General features: G+C 28.5%; 1 protein-coding gene across 1 annotated transcript; it reads right to left on the bottom strand.

Annotated features, from left to right (window-relative positions):
• Positions 1-14,388: 14,388 nt before the first annotated feature.
• Positions 14,389-14,877, bottom strand: LOC110724371. Its single transcript, XM_021903788.1, has one exon. The coding sequence runs from the start codon at positions 14,875-14,877 to the stop codon at positions 14,389-14,391; it is 489 nt and encodes a 162-aa protein (XP_021759480.1).
• Between the last annotated feature and the right edge of the window lie 1,782 nt (positions 14,878-16,659).

Below are 16,659 nucleotides of genomic sequence, written 5' to 3'. Positions count from 1 at the left end.
AATGTGTTTAACTTTCCTTTGTTTCAATTAACTTTGAAGAATGCATTTGACTTTCACTTGATTCAAAAAGCTTCCTTAGAATGTGTTTTACTTTCATTTGGTTTAAAAAGCTTTGCTTGAATGTGTTTGACTTTAATTAGATTCAATTTCCTTTTTAGAATGCATTTCACTTTCATTTGATTCAAATAATTTTGTTTGAATGTGTTTGACTTTCATTTGACTTAAAAAGCTTTGTTTGAATGTGTTTGACTTTAATTTGATTCAATTTCCTTTGTAGAATGCATTTCACTTTCATTTGATTCAAATAGCTTTGTTTGAATGTGTTTAACTATCATTTGACTTAAAAAGCTTTGTTTGAATGTGTTTGACTTTCATTTGATTCAATTAGCATGGTTGAATGCATATGACTTTCGTTTGATTCAAAAAGCTTTGTTTGACTTGTTAACTTTCATTTGATTCAATTTGCTTTGTAGAATGCATTTAACTTTCATTCGATTAAAATAGCGTTGTTTGAATGTATTTGACTTTCATTTTTTTCAATTAGCTTTTTAGAATGCATTTCACTTTCATTTGATTTAAATAGCTTTGTTTGAATGTCTTTAACTCACATTTTATTTATAAAGCTTTGTTTGAATGTGTTTAACTTTCGTTTGATTCAATTAGCATTGTTCAATGCATTTGATTTTCATTTGATTCAACAAGCTTTGTTTGAATATGTTTGACTTTCATTTGATTCAATTAGCCTTGTAGAAAGCATTTTACTTTCATTTGAGTAAAATAGCTTTGATTGAATGTGTTTGACTTTCAATTGATTTAAAAAGCTTTGTTTTAATGTGTTTAACTTTCTTTTGATTCAATTAGCATTGTTGAAAGCATATGACTTTTATTTAATTCAAAAAGCTTTGTTTGAATGTGTTTGACTTTCATTAAATTCAGTTAGCTAATTTTAAATGTATTTGACTTTCATTTAATTCAATTAGCCTTGTAGAATGCAATTCACTTTCATTTGAGTCAAATAATTTTGATTGAATGTGTTTGACTTTCAATTGATTTAAAAAGCTTTGTTTGAATATGTTTAAATTTCATTTAATTCAGTTAGCTTTGTAGAATGCATTTCCCTTTCATTTGATTCAAAGACGTTTCTTTAAATGTGTTTGATCTTCATTTGATTTAAAAAGCTTTTTTTAAATGTATTTGACTTTTATTTGATTCAATTAGAATAGTTGAATGCATTTGCCTTTCATTTGATTCTATTAGCTTTGAAGAATGCATTTGTTTTTCATTTGATTAAAAAAGCTTTGTTTAAATGTGTTTGACTTTCTTTAGATTCAATTAGCATTGGTGAATGCTTATAACTTTCGTTTGATTCAAAAACCTTTGTTTAAATGTGTTTGACTTTCATTTGATTATATTAGCATTATTGAATGCATATAACTTTCGTTTGATTCAAAAACCTTTGTTTAAATGTGTTTGACTTTCATTTGATTATATTAGCATTATTGAATGCATATAACTTTCGTTAGATTCAAAAAGCTTTGTTTGAATGTGTTTGACTTTCATTTGATTCAATTTGCTTTGAAAAATGCATTTAACTTTCATTTGATTAAAATAGCATTGTTTGAATGTGTTTGACTTTTATTTGATTCAATTTGCTTTGTAGAATACATTTCACTTTCATTTGATCTATATAGCTTTGTTTGAATGTGTTTGACTCACATTTGATTTAAAAAGCTTTGTTTGAATGTGTTAAACTTTCATTTGATTCAATTAGCATTGTTGAATGCATTTGACTTTCATTTGATTTAAAAAGCTTTTTTTGAATGTGTTTGACTTTCATTTGATTCAATTAGCTTAGTTGAATGCATTTGTGTTTTATTTGATTCAAAAGCTTTATTTGAATCTGTTTGACTTCTATTTGATTCGGTTAGTTTTGAACAATGCATTTGATTTTAATTTGATTCAAAAAGCTTTGTTTGAATGTTTTTGAATTTCATTTGGTTCAGTTAGCTTTGAGGAATGCATTTGTCATTCATTTGATTCAAAAAGCATTGTTTCAATGTGTTTTATTTTCATTTGATTCAATTAGCTATGAATAATGCATTTCACTTTCATTTGGTTCGAATAATTCTTTTTGAATGTGTTTGACTTTCATTTTATTTAAAAGGCTTTGTTTGAATTTGTTTGACTTTCATTTGATTCAATTAGCTCTGAAGAATTCATTTGACTTTTATTTGATTCAAAATCTATGTTTGAATGTATTTGACTTTCATTTGATTCAATTAGCTTTGTAGAACGCAATTCATTTTCATTTAATTCAAATTGCTTTGTTTGAATGTGATATACTTTCATTTGATTTAAAAAGCTTTGTTTTAAATAGGTTTGACTTTTATTCGATTCAATTAGCATTGTTGAATGCGTTTGCCTTTCCTTTGATTCAAAAGCTTTATTTCAATGTGCTTGACTTTAATTTGGTTAAATTAGCTTTGAAGAATGCATTTGACTTTCATTTGATTCCAAAAGTTTTGTTTGAATGTGTTGGACTTTAATTTGATTCAATTAGCTATGTAGAATTTATTTTAGTTTAAATTGATTCAAATAGCTTTTTTTGAATGTGTTTGACTTTCATTTGATTTAAAAAGCATTTTTTGAATGTGTTTGACTTTCATTTGATTCAATTAGCTTAGTTGAATGCATTTGTGTTTTATTTGTTTCAAAAGCTTTAATTGAATCTGTTTGACTTTTATTTGATTCAATTAGCTTTGAAGAATGCATTTGATTTTCATTTGATTGAAAAACCTTTGTTTGATTGTGTTTGAATTTCATTTGGTTCAGTTAGCTTTGAAGAATGCATTTGAATTTCATTTGATTCAAAAAGCATTGTTTGAATATGTTTAACTTTCATTTGATTCAATTAGCACTGTCGAATGAATTTGATTTTCGTTTGATTCAAAAAGCTTTGTTTGAATATGTTTGACTTTCATTTGATTCTATTAGCCTTGTAGAATGCAATTCACTTTCATTTGAGTAAAATCGCTTTGATTGAATGTGTTTGACTTTCAATTGATTTAAAAAGCTTTGTTTTAATGTGTTTAACTTTCTTTTGATTCAATTAGCATTGTTAAAAGCATTTGACTTTCACTTGATTCAAAAAGCTTTATTTGAATGTGTTTTACATTCATTTGGTTTAAAAACCTTTGTTTGAATGTGTTTGACTTTCATTTGATTCAATTAGCTTAGTTGAATGCATTTGTATTTTATTTGATTCAAAAGCTTTATTTGATTCTGTTTGACTTCTATTTGATTCAATTAGCTTTGAAGAATGCATTTGATTTTCATTTGATTCAAAAACCTTTGTTTGGATGTGTTTGAATTTCATTTGGTTCAGTTAGCTTTGAAGAATGCATTTGACTTTCATTTGATTCAAAAAGCATTGTTTGAATATGTTTGTTTTTCATTTGATTCAATTAGCTTTATGGATTGCATTTCACTTTCATTTGATTCAAATAATTCTTTTTGAATGTGTTTGACTTTCATTTTATTTAAAAGGCTTTGTTTGAATTTGTTTGACTTTCATTTTATTTAAAAGGCTTTGTTTGAATTTGTTTGACTTTCATTTGATTCAATTAGCTCTGAAGAATTCATTTGACTTTTATTTGATTCAAAATCTATGTTTGAATGTATTTGACTTTCATTTGATTCAATTAGCTTTGTAGAACGCATTTCATTTTCATTTAAGTCAAATAGCTTTGTTTGAATGTGATATACTTTCATTTGATTTAAAAAGCTTTGTTTTAAATAGGTTTGACTTTTATTCGATTCAATTAGCATTGTTGAATGCGTTTGCCTTTCCTTTGATTCAAAAGCTTTATTTCAATGTGCTTGACTTTAATTTGGTTAAATTAGCTTTAAAGAATGCATTTGACTTTCATTTGATTCCAAAAGTTTTGTTTGAATGTGTTGGACTTTCATTTGATTCAATTAGCTATGCAGAATTTATTTTAGTTTAAATTGATTCAAATAGCTTTTTTTGAATGTGTTTGACTTTCATTTGATTTAAAAAGCTTTTTTTGAATGTGTTTGACTTTCATTAGATTCAATTAGCTTAGTTGAATGCATTTGTGTTTTATTTGTTTCAAAAGCTTTATTTGAATCTGTTTGACTTCTATTTGATTCAATTAGCTTTGAAGAATGCATTTGATTTTCATTTGATTGAAAAACCTTTGTTTGATTGTGTTTGAATTTCACTTGGTTCAGTTAGCTTTGAAGAATGCATTTGACTTTCATTTGATTCAAAACGCATTGTTTGAATATGTTTGATTTTCATTTGATTCAATTAGCTTTATGGATTGCATTTCACTTTCATTTGATTCAAAAACCTTTGTTTTTAAAAAGGTTTGACTTTCATTTGATTCAATTTGTTTTGTAGAATGCAATTCACTTTTATTTGATTCAAATAGCTTTGTTTGAATGTGTTTGCCTTTCATTTGATTCAAAAGCTTTATTCGAATGTGTTTGACTTTATTTGATTACATTAGTTTTTAAGAATGCATTTGACTTTTATTTGTTCAAAAAGCTTTGTTTGAATGTTCTTCACTTTCATTTGATTCAATTAGATATGTAGACTGCATTTTAATTTCATTTGAGTGAAATAGCTTTGTTTGAATGTGTTTAATTTTTAATTGATTTAAAAAACTTTGTTTGAATTTGTTTGACTTTCATTTTATTTAATTAGATTTGTAGAATGCATTTCACTTTCATTTGATTTAAAAAGCTTTATTTGAATGTGTTTAACTTTCATTTGATTTAATAAGTTTGTCAAAATCATTTGACTTTCATTTGATTCAAAAGCTTTATTTCAATGTGTTTAACTTTCCTTTGTTTCAATTAACTTTGAAGAATGCATTTGACTTTCACTTGATTCAAAAAGCTTCCTTTAAATGTGTTTTACTTTTATTTGGTTTAAAAAGCTTTGCTTGAATGTGTTTGACTTTAATTAGATTCAATTTCCTTTTTAGAATGCATTTCACTTTTATTTGATTCAAATAATTTTGTTTGAATGTGTTTGACTTTCATTTGACTTAAAAAGCTTTGTTTGAATGTGTTTGACTTTAATTTGATTCAATTTCCTTTGTAGAATGCATTTCACTTTCATTTGATTCAAATAGCTTTATTTGAATGTGTTTAACTATCATTTGACTTAAAAAGCTTTGTTTGAATGTGTTTGACTTTCATTTGATTCAATTAGCATGGTTGAATGCATATGACTTTCGTTTGATTCAAAAAGCTTTGTTTGACTTGTTGACTTTCATTTGATTCAATTTGCTTTGTAGAATGCATTTAACTTTCATTTGATTAAAATAGCGTTGTTTGAATGTATTTGACTTTCATTTTTTTCAATTAGCTTTTTAGAATGCATTTCACTTTCATTTGATTTAAATAGCTTTGTTTGAATGTCTTTAACTCACATTTTATTTATAAAGCTTTGCTTGAATGTGTTTAACTTTCATTTGATTCAATTAGCATTGTTGAATGCATTTGATTTTCATTTGATTCAAAAAGCTTTGTTTGAATATGTTTGACTTTCATTTGATTCAATTAGCCTTGTAGAATGCAATTCACTTTCATTTGAGTAAAATCGCTTTGATTGAGTGTGTTTGACTTTCAATTGATTTAAAAAGCTTTGTTTTAACGTGTTTAACTTTCTTTTGATTCAATTAGCATTGTTAAAAGCATTTGACTTTCACTTGATTCAAAAAGTTTTATTTGAATGTGTTTTACATTCATTTGGTTTAAAAACCTTTGTTTGAATGTGTTTGACATTAATTTAATTCAATTTCCTTTGTAGAATGCAATTCACTTTCATTTGATTCAAATAGCTTTGTTTGAATGTGTTTGAATTTCATTTGACTTAAAAAGCTTTGTTTGAATGTGTTTGACTTTGATTTGATTCAATTAGCTTTGAAGAATTCATTTGACTTTTATTTGATTCAAAATCTTTGTTTGAATGTGTTTGACTTTCATTTGATTTAATTAGCTTTGTAGAACGCATTTCACTTTCATTTTCAAATAGCTTTGATTGAATGTGTTATAATTTCATTTGATTCAAAAAGCTTTATTTAAAAAGGTTTGACATTTATTTTATTCAATTAGAATTGTTTAATGAGTTTAACTTTCCTTTGATGCAAAATCTTTATTTCAATGTGTTTGACTTTCATTTGATTCAATTAGCTTTGTTGAATGCATTTCACTTTCATTTGATTTAATTAGCTTTGTTTGAATCTGTTTGACTCAAATTTGATTTTAAAAGCTTTGTTACAAATTGTTTGACTTTCATTTGATTCAATTAGCATTGTTGAATGCATTTGACTTTCATTTAATTCAAAAAGCTTTGTTTAATTGTGTTTGACTTTCATTTGATTCAATTAGCCTTGTGAAATGCAATTCACTTTCATTGAATTTAAAAAGCTTTGTTTGAATGTGTTTGACTTTCATTTGATTGAATTAGCTTTATAGATTGCATTTCACTTTTATTTGATTCAAATAGCTTTGTTTGAATGTGTTTGACTTTTATTTGATTTAAAAAGCTTTGTTTGGATTTGTCTGCCTTTTGTTTGATTCAAAAGCTTTATTTGAATGTGTTTGACTTTCATTTGATTCAATTTGATTTTAAGAATGAATTTGACTTTAATTTGATTCAAAAAGCTTTGTTTGAATGTGCTTTACTTTCATTTAATTCAATTAGATATGTAGAATGCATTTTAATTTCATTTGGTTGAAATAGCTTTGTTTGAATGTGTTTCATTTTTATTTGATTTAAAAAACTTTGTTTGAATGTGTTTGACCTTCATTTGATTCATTTAGATTTGCGTAATGCATTTCAATTTCATTAGATTTAAAAAGCTTTATTTGAATGTGTATAACTTTCATTTGATTTGATAAGTTTGTTGAATTTATTTGACTTTCATTTGATTCAAAAGCTTTATTTCGATGTGTTTAACTTTCCTTCGTTTCAATTAACTTTGAAGAATGTATTTGACTTTCACTTGATTCAAAAAGCTTTGTCTGAATGTGTTTTACATTCATTTGGTTTAGAAAGATTTGTTTGAATGTGTTTCACTTTAATTTGATTCAATTTCCTTTGTAGAATGCATTTCACTTTCATTTGATTCAAATAGCTTTGTTTGAATGTGTTTGATTTTCATTTGACTTAAAAATGCTTTGTTTGAATGTGTTTGAATTTCATTTGATTCAATTTGCTTTGTAGAATGCATTTAACTTTCATTTGATTAAAATAGCGTTGTTTGAATGTGTTTGACTTTTATTTGTTTCAATTAGCTATTTAGAATACATTTCACTTTCATATGATTTAAATAGCTTTGTTTAAATGTGATTAACTCACATTTTATTTAAAAAGCTTTGTTTGAAGGTGTTTAACTTTCATTTGATTCAATTAGCACTGTCGAATGAATTTGATTTTCGTTTGATTCAAAAAGCTTTGTTTGAATATGTTTGACTTTCATTTGATTCAATTAGCCTTGTAGAATGCAATTCACTTTCATTTGAGTAAAATCGCTTTGTTTGAATGTGTTTGACTTTCAATTGATTTAAAAAGCTTTGTTTTAATGTGTTTAACTTTCTTTTGATTCAATTAGCATTGTTAAAAGCATTTGACTTTCACTTGATTCAAAAAGCTTTATTTGAATGTGTTTTACATTCATTTGGTTTAAAAACCTTTGTTTGAATGTGTTTGACTTTCATTTGATTCAATTAGCTTAGTTGAATGCATTTGTGTTTTATTTGATTCAAAAGCTTTATTTGAATCTGTTTGACTTCTATTTGATTCAATTAGCTTTGAAGAATGCATTTGATTTTCATTTGATTCAAAAACCTTTGTTTGAATGTGTTTGAATTTCATTTGGTTCAGTTAGCTTTGAAGAATGCATTTGACTTTCATTTGATTCAAAAAGCATTGTTTGAATATGTTTGTTTTTCATTTGATTCAATTAGCTTTATGGATTGCATTTCACTTTCATTTGATTCAAAAACCTTTGTCTTAAAAGGTTTGACTTTCATTTGATTCAATTTGTTTTGTAGAATGCATTTCACTTTTATTTGATTGAAATAGCTCTGTTTGAATGTGTTTGCCTTTCATTTGATTCAAAAGATTTATTTGAATGTGTTTGACTTTCATTTTATTACATTAGCTTTTAAGAATGCATTTGACTTTTATTTGTTCAAAAAGGTTTGTTTGAATGTGCTTTACTTTCATTTGATTCAATTAGATATGTAGACTGCATTTTAATTTCATTTGAGTGAAATAGCTTTGTTTGAATGTGTTTGATTTATATTTGATTTAAAAAACTTTGTTTGAATTTGTTTCACTTTCATTTGATTCAATTAGATTTGTAGAATGCATTTCACTTTCATTTGATTTAATAAGCTTTATTTGAATGTGTTTAACTTTCATTAGATTTCATAAGTTTGTCCAATTCATTTGACTTTCATTTGATTTAAAAGCTTTATTTCAATGTGTTTAACTTTCCTTAGTTTCAATTAACTTTGAAAAATGCATTTGACTTTCACTTGATTCAAAAAGCTTCCTTTGAATGTGTTTTACTTTCATTTGATTTAAAAAGCTTTGCTTGAATGTGTTTGACTAATTAGATTCAATTTCCTATTTAGAATGCATTTCACTTTCATTTGATTAAAATAACTTTGTTTGCATGTGTTTGACTTTCATTTGATTTAAAAAGCTTTGTTTGAATGTGTTTGACTTTAATTTGATTCAATTTCCTTTGTAGAATGCATTTCACTTTCATTTGATTCAAATAGCTTTGTTTGAATGTGTTTGACTATCATTTGGCTTAAAAAGCTTTGTTTGAATGTGTTTGACTTTCATTTGATTCAATTAGCATGGTTGAATGCATATGACTTTCGTTTGATTCAAAAAGCTTTGTTTGACTTGTCGACTTTCATTTGATTAAATTTGCTTTGTAGAATGCATTTAACTTTCATTTGATTAAAATAGCGTTGTTTGAATGTATTTGACTTTCATTTTTTACAATTAGCTTTTTAGAATGCATTTAACTTTCATTTGATTTAAATAGCTTTGTTTGAATGTCTTTAACTCACATTTTATTTATAATGCTTTGTTTGAATGTGTTTAACTTTCATTTGATTCAATTAGCATTGTTGAATGCATTTGATTTTCATTTGATTCAAAAAGCTTTGTTTGAAGATGTTTGACTTTCATTTGATTCAATTAGCCTTGTAGAATGCAATTCACTTTCATTTGAGTAAAATCGCTTTGATTGAGTGTGTTTGACTTTCAATTGATTTAAAAAGCTTTGATTTAACGTGTTTAACTTTCTTTTGATTCAATTAGCATTGTTAAAAGCATTTGACTTTCACTTGATTCAAAAAGCTTTATTTGAATGTGTTTTACATTCATTTGGTTTAAAAACCTTTGTTTGAATGTGTTTGACTTTAATTTGATTCAATTTCCTTTGTAGAATGCAATTCACTTTCATTTGATTCAAATAGCTTTGTTTGAATGTGTTTGAATTTCATTTGATTTAAAAAGCTTTGTTTGAATGTGTTTGACTTTGATTTGATTCAATTAGCTTTGAAGAATTCATTTGACTTTTATTTGATTCAAAATCTTTGTTTGAATGTGTTTGACTTTCATTTGATTTAATTAGCTTTGTAGAACGCATTTCACTTTCATTTCAAATAGCTTTGTTTGAATGTGTTATAATTTCATTTGATTCAAAAAGCTTTGTTTAAAAAGGTTTGACATTTATTTTATTCAATTAGCATTGTTAAATGAGTTTAACTTTCCTTTGATGCAAAAGCTTTATTTCAATGTGTTTGACTTTCATTTGATTCAATTAGCTTTGTTGAATGCATTTCACTTTCATTTGATTTAATTAGCTTTGTTTGAATCTGTTTGACTCACATTTGATTTTAAAAGCTTTGTTAAAAATTGTTTGACTTTCATTTGATTCAATTAGCATTGTTGAATGCATTTGACTTTCTTTTAATTCAAAAAGCTTTGTTTAATTGTGTTTGACTTTCATTTGATTCAATTAGCCTTGTCAAATGCAATTCACTTTCATTGAATTTAAAAAGCTTTGTTTGAATGTGTTTGACTTTCATTTGATTCAATTAGCTTTATAGATTGCATTTCACTTTTATTTGATTCATATAGCTTTGTTTGAATGTGTTTGACTTTTATTTTATTTAAAAAGCTTTGTTTGGATTTGTCTGCCTTTCGTTTGATTCAAAAGCTTTATTTGAATGTGTTTGACTTTCATTTGATGTAATTTGATTTTAAGAATGAATTTGACTTTAATTTGATTCAAAAAGCTTTGTTTGAATGTGCTTTACTTTCATTTAATTCAATTAGATATGTAGAATGCATTTTAATTTCATTTGATTGAAATAGCTTTGTTTGAATGTGTTTGATTTTTATTTGATTTAAAAAACTTTGGTTGAATGTGTTTGACCTTCATTTAATTCATTTAGATTTGTGTAATGCATTTCAATTTCATTAGATTTAAAAAGCTTTATTTGAATGTGTATAACTTTCATTTGATTTGATAAGTTTGTTGAATTTATTTGACTTTCATTTGATTCAAAAGCTTTATTTCAATGTGTTTAACTTTCCTTCGTTTCAATTAACTTTGAAGAATGCATTTGACTTTCACTTGATTCAAAAAGCTTTGTTTGAATGTGTTTTACATTCATTTGGTTTAGAAAGCTTTGTTTGAATGTGTTTGACTTTAATTTGATTCAATTTCCTTTGTAGAATGCATTTGACTTTCATTTGATTCAAATAGCTTTGTTTGAATGTGTTTGACTTTCATTTGACTTAAAAATGCTTTGTTTGAATGTGTTTGACTTTCATTTGATTCAATTTGCTTTGTAGAATGCATTTAACTTTCATTTGATTAAAATAGCGTTGTTTGAATTTGTTTGACTTTCATTTGTTTCAATTAGCTATTTAGAATACATTTCACTTTCATTTGATTTAAATAGCTTTGTTTAAATGTGAGTAACTCACATTTTATTTAAAAAGCTTTGTTTGAAGGTGTTTAACTTTCATTTGATTCAATTAGCACTGTCGAATGAATTTGATTTTCGTTTGATTCAAAAAGCTTTGTTTGAATATGTTTGACTTTCATTTGATTCAATTAGCCTTGTAGAATGCAATTCACTTTCATTTGAGTAAAATCGCTTTGATTGAATGTGTTTGACTTTCAATTGATTTAAAAAGCTTTGTTTTAATGTGTTTAACTTTCTTTTGATTCAATTAGCATTGTTAAAAGCATTTGACTTTCACTTGATTCAAAAAGCTTTATTTGAATGTGGTTTACATTCATTTGGTTTAAAAACCTTTGTTTGAATGTGTTTGACTTTCATTTGATTCAATTAGCTTAGTTGAATGCATTTGTGTTTTATTTGATTCAAAAGCTTTATTTGAATCTGTTTGACCTCTATTTGATTCAATTAGCTTTGAAGAATGCATTTGATTTTCATTTGATTCAAAAACCTTTGTTTGGATGTGTTTGAATTTCATTTGGTTCAGTTAGCTTTGAAGAATGCATTTGACTTTCATTTGATTCAAAAAGCATTGTTTGAATATGTTTGTTTTTCATTTGATTCAATTAGCTTTATGGATTGCATTTCACTTTCATTTGATTCAAAAACCTTTGTCTTAAAAGGTTTGACTTTCATTTGATTCAATTTGTTTTGTAGAATGCATTTCACTTTTATTTGATTGAAATTGCTCTGTTTGAATGTGTTTGCCTTTCATTTGATTCAAAAGATTTATTTGAATGTGTTTGACTTTCATTTGATTACATTAGCTTTTAAGAATGAATTTGACTTTTATTTGTTCAAAAAGCTTTGTTTGAATGTGCTTTACTTTCATTTGATTCAATTAGATATGTAGACTGTTTCGGGGTTTTCTGATGTCCTGCGGGAGAGTTACAATTCCGAGACTGGAACCGGACGCCTGTACCTGCAAAACAAACGGATGCTCCGGATGATTGGAGATCCGCCTCCGACGGTCAAGTTAGTACTTGATTAAGGAGTAATTAATGCGGAAATTAAAGTGATTGGGTCTCTCTAGGTGAGAGTGTTTAATGTGTGTAATCTGCGTCATCCCCCTTAATGAGGATTAAGGGAGGTATTTATAACCACGGGAAACGTGCCAATCCTAGGTTTAGGTTAACCTTGGGCTGATTGAGCTTCCCTCGGAAGTTGGGCCTAGGTGGCCCACTTCTCCATTAGGCATGGAGTATGCCACGTGTCATGACATAATAGGTCCGGGGTGGACGAATAAGAGTGTGCCACGTGGCAAGCCCTGAGAGGTCCAACTGGGGGACACTTGGCAGTACCTGATTGGCCCACGTGGCGCATTCCGATTGGTGGGAGCAAAATCCCCTAATCATAGACTGCATTTTAATTTCATTTGAGTGAAATAGCTTTGTTTGAATGTGTTTGATTTTTATTTGATTTAAAAAACTTTGTTTGAATTTGTTTGACTTTCATTTTATTTAATTAGATTTGTAGAATGCATTTCACTTTCATTTGATTTAAAAAGCTTTATTTGAATGTGTTTAACTTTCATTTGATTTAATAAGTTTGTCAAAATCATTTGACTTTCATTTGATTCAAAAGCTTTATTTCAATGTGTTTAACTTTCCTTTGTTTCAATTAACTTTGAAGAATGCATTTGACTTTCACTTGATTCAAAAAGCTTCCTTTTAATGTGTTTTACTTTCATTTAGTTTAAAAAGCTTTGCTTGAATGTGTTTGACTTTAATTAGATTCAATTTCCTTTTTACAATGCATTTCACTTTCATTTGATTCAAATAACTTTGTTTGAATGTGTTTGACTTTCATTTGATTTAAAAAGCTTTGTTTGAATATGTTTGACTTTCATTTGATTCAATTAGCATTGCTGAATGCATATGATTTTCGTTTGATTCAAAAAGCTTTGTTTGAATGTGTTGACTTTCGTTTGATTCAATTTGCTTTGTAGAATGCATTTAACTTTCAATTAATTAAAATAGCGTTGTTAGAATGCATTTGTCTTTCATTTGATTAAATTAGCTTTGTAGAATGCATTTCACTTTCATTTGATTTAAATAGCTTTGTTTGAATGTGTTTGACTCACATTTGATTTAAAAAGCTTTGTTTGAGCGTGTTTAACTTTCATTTGATTCAATTAGCATTGTTGAATGCATTTGACTTTCATTTGATTCAAAAAGCTTTGTTTGAATATGTTTGACTTCCATTTGATTCAATTAGCGTTGTATAATGCAATTCACTTTCGTTTGAGTCAAATATCTTTGATTGAATGTGTTTGACTTTCAATTGATTTAAAAAGCTTTGTTTGAATGTGTTTAACTTTCATTTAATTCAGTTAGCTTTGTAGAATGCATTTCCCTTTCATTTGATTCAAATACGTTTCTTTTAATGTGTTTGATCTTCATTTGATTTAAAAAGCTTTTTTTAAATGTATTTGACTTTTATTTGATTCAATTAGCATAGTTGAATGCATTTGCCTTTCATTTGATTCTATTAGCTTTGAAGAATGCATTTGTTTTTCATTTGATTAAAAAAGCTTTGTTTAAATGTGTTTGACTTACTTTAGATTCAATTAGCATTGGTGAATGCTTATAACTTTCGTTTGATTCAAAAACCTTTGTTTAAATGTGTTTGACTTTCATTTGATTATATTAGCATTGTTGAATGCATATAACTTTCGTTAGATTCAAAAAGCTTTGTTTGAATTTGTTTGACTTTCATTTGATTCAATTTGCTTTGAAAAATGCATTTAACTTTCATTTGATTAAAATAGCATTGTTTGAATGTGTTTGACTTTCATCTGATTCAAAAAATTTTATTTGAATGTGTTTGACTTTCATTTGATTCTTTTTTTTTTTGTTTTTTTTTTTGGTAAGTAAGAAATTTTATTAATACCAAAAGAGGATGGAAAGCCCTCAAGAAACAACCCCTAGCCTAAGAGAAGCCACCTTCTAGGAAGGGTGCAACAAATAAAGGAGAGGGGGGGGGGGGAAACTAGCCTTAAGTGGAAAGCACCTTCTAGGAAGGGTCTAGCACACTAGGACTAGCACAAGAGGAGTATAATCATAATCCCAAACTACAACGCCCCCTAGGAGCATGAAACAACACAGGAATCAAAAACAGTAAACTAGCCATACAACTAGGAACAAGGCATGAGACAGAAACAACATAAAACTAGACTGACTGTTTAAGCTGAAACAGCCATCTAACTTGAGCTTTAGACCAGGAACTATTAATCAATTGCTGGCTTCTATCAATAACTTCCAATCTGATGACCTTGCACAATTTCTAAGGGTTAATCACAGTCTTTTGGCAATAGGAGTGGTTCCTAGCAAGCCAGATGTGGTATAGTATCGCAGTGAGAGCAGCTAGCAACACCTTCCTCTTTATCTGATCTTTGATGCCTCTAATCCAAACTTTCCAGGCATCTTCAATATTACACATTCTGAACCTAATACCAATCCAGGCACAAATATTAACCATGCAAACCTTACTGTATTTACACTTGAAAAACAGGTGCTGCAAGTTTTCTAGCACAGAAACACATAACAGACAAGCCTCTTCATTATAGACTCCCAGCTCGCACAACCTATCTCTCAGTCTCAATCTGTCATGAATAGACAACCAAGCTATGAAAAAGTGCTTTGGAATATTAAACTTATTCCAAATCCATTTAGTCCAGGTAACAGTAGAAAGGTCACCCTGTAGCCATTCATAACCGTGCTTAATTGAATAACCAGTTTCAGCCCAGTTGTTAGATTCAAACCCTACTCTCATTTCATCCTTTACTTTGCATATTCTCTTTCAAGCCCAGCCTGAACCCTTACTAGGCACATAATCCCACCAATTCCTATCCTTAATATATACAGCATGGACCCATTTAACCCATAAAGATTCCTTCTTACAGGCAACTTTCCAAACTTGTTTACCTAAAGCTGCCTTATTCCACAGTGAACAATTCCTGATGCCAAGTCCACCTGAACCCTTAGGCTTACAAACCCACTCCCAGGATATAGGAGGGCATTTGGAGAGAGAGGAACTGCCATCCCATAAGAAAGCCCTACAAATCTGATCTTTGCAAGACTGAGTTTAAAAGGATCACTCTACCAGCATAGGAAAATTTTTTTGCTAGACCAGCAATGCACCCTACCCAGCATTTTTTCAATAATGACATCAAAATCACTCACTCTAAGGTATTTAGAATTGAGAGGGATCCCCAAATACCTGAAATGGAACTGGCCTTCAACAAACCCAGATCTTTGCAGAAACTCCTCTTGCCCAGTGTCCTGAACATTACCAAACATTATGGCTATTTTCTCCTCACTAGCTTGAAGCCCCGAGACCAAATGAAAAGTTTTAAGAGCTCTGGTAAGAAGGGAAATAGATCTTTTATCACCATGGGTAAAAAGCATCAAGTCATCAGCAAACACCAAATGGTTCAACTTCAAAATCCTGCATCTGTGATGAAAATTGAATTTCGATTTCTGCCCAATCATTTTCAGAAGCCTGGTAAGGTATTCCATACATATAACAAACAGTAGAGGAGAGAGGGGATCCCCTTGTCTAATACCCCTAGCTCCCTTGATGAACCCATGACTACCTCCATTAAGCATTATTGAGTAAGTGGGAGTAGTAACACAAGCCATGATCCATTTTATAACCATGACAGGGAACCCCAGAGCAGACAACATATTCTCAATTAAAGGCCACTGAACTGTATCATAGGCTTTCCTTATGTCCACCTTAATAGTACACCTAGGAGGCTTCCTCTTATTCTTATAATCTTTTACAAGGTCTTGACAAAGCATGATGTTAGCAAGCATGATTCTTCCAGAAACAAAGGCTCCCTGCTCCTCACCAATAATAGAAAGGAGAACCTCCTTTAGCCTAGCACAAATCATCTTAGAAAGAATTTTAAACAACACATTACAACATGCTATAGGTCTAAATTGAGTCACAGCAGTAGCTTGAGTAACCTTAGGAATCAGAGTTAAGGATGTGGTATTAACCTGTTTCAGAAGCTTCCCATGTTCAAAGAAAGAAAGCACAGCCAGACACACATCCTCCTTCACAATTTCCCAAGAAATCTTAAAAAACTTACTCGTGAAACCATCAGGACCAGGAGATTTATCATCATCAATGCTCCAAACAGCTTTCCTTACATCATCCTCAGTAAAAGCCCTAAAGAGATTACTCTTCTGTAAATTAGATAAAGTAGGCCCCTCATTAATGAAAGATTGATGAATCTGACCAGTATCTCCCCTATCAGACCCCAACAGGTCTTTATAATAAGAGACAAAAGTCTCAACAATCGACTCAGGATCATTCACCATAGCACCATTCTGATCCAATACACTACAGATTCTGTTTTCAATCCTTCTTTTCCTGATAAAAGCATGAAAGTAGCTTAAATTAGAATCACCTTCCTTTAACTAACGAGTTTTATCTTTCTGTTTTAGAAACAGAAACCTAGCTCTATGGGCTTTATTATAAGTCAATCTTGTTTCATGCTCCTGGTTACTCAAGCTTGCATTAGTAGGATCAACATTAAGTTTCCTT

This window comes from Chenopodium quinoa, unplaced genomic scaffold (genome assembly GCF_001683475.1).
Source record: "Chenopodium quinoa cultivar QQ74 unplaced genomic scaffold, ASM168347v1, whole genome shotgun sequence".
Taxonomy (NCBI): domain Eukaryota; kingdom Viridiplantae; phylum Streptophyta; class Magnoliopsida; order Caryophyllales; family Amaranthaceae; genus Chenopodium; species Chenopodium quinoa.
The sequence above is the reverse complement of the archived record's forward strand: the minus strand, read 5'-3'. Positions and strand labels throughout refer to the sequence as shown.

What these genes read in the sequence shown, in the direction of transcription:
- LOC110724371 (XM_021903788.1), bottom strand. Translation starts at nt 14,877, where the DNA reads ATGAGAGTAGGGTTTGAATCTAACAACTGGGCTGAAACTGGTTATTCA.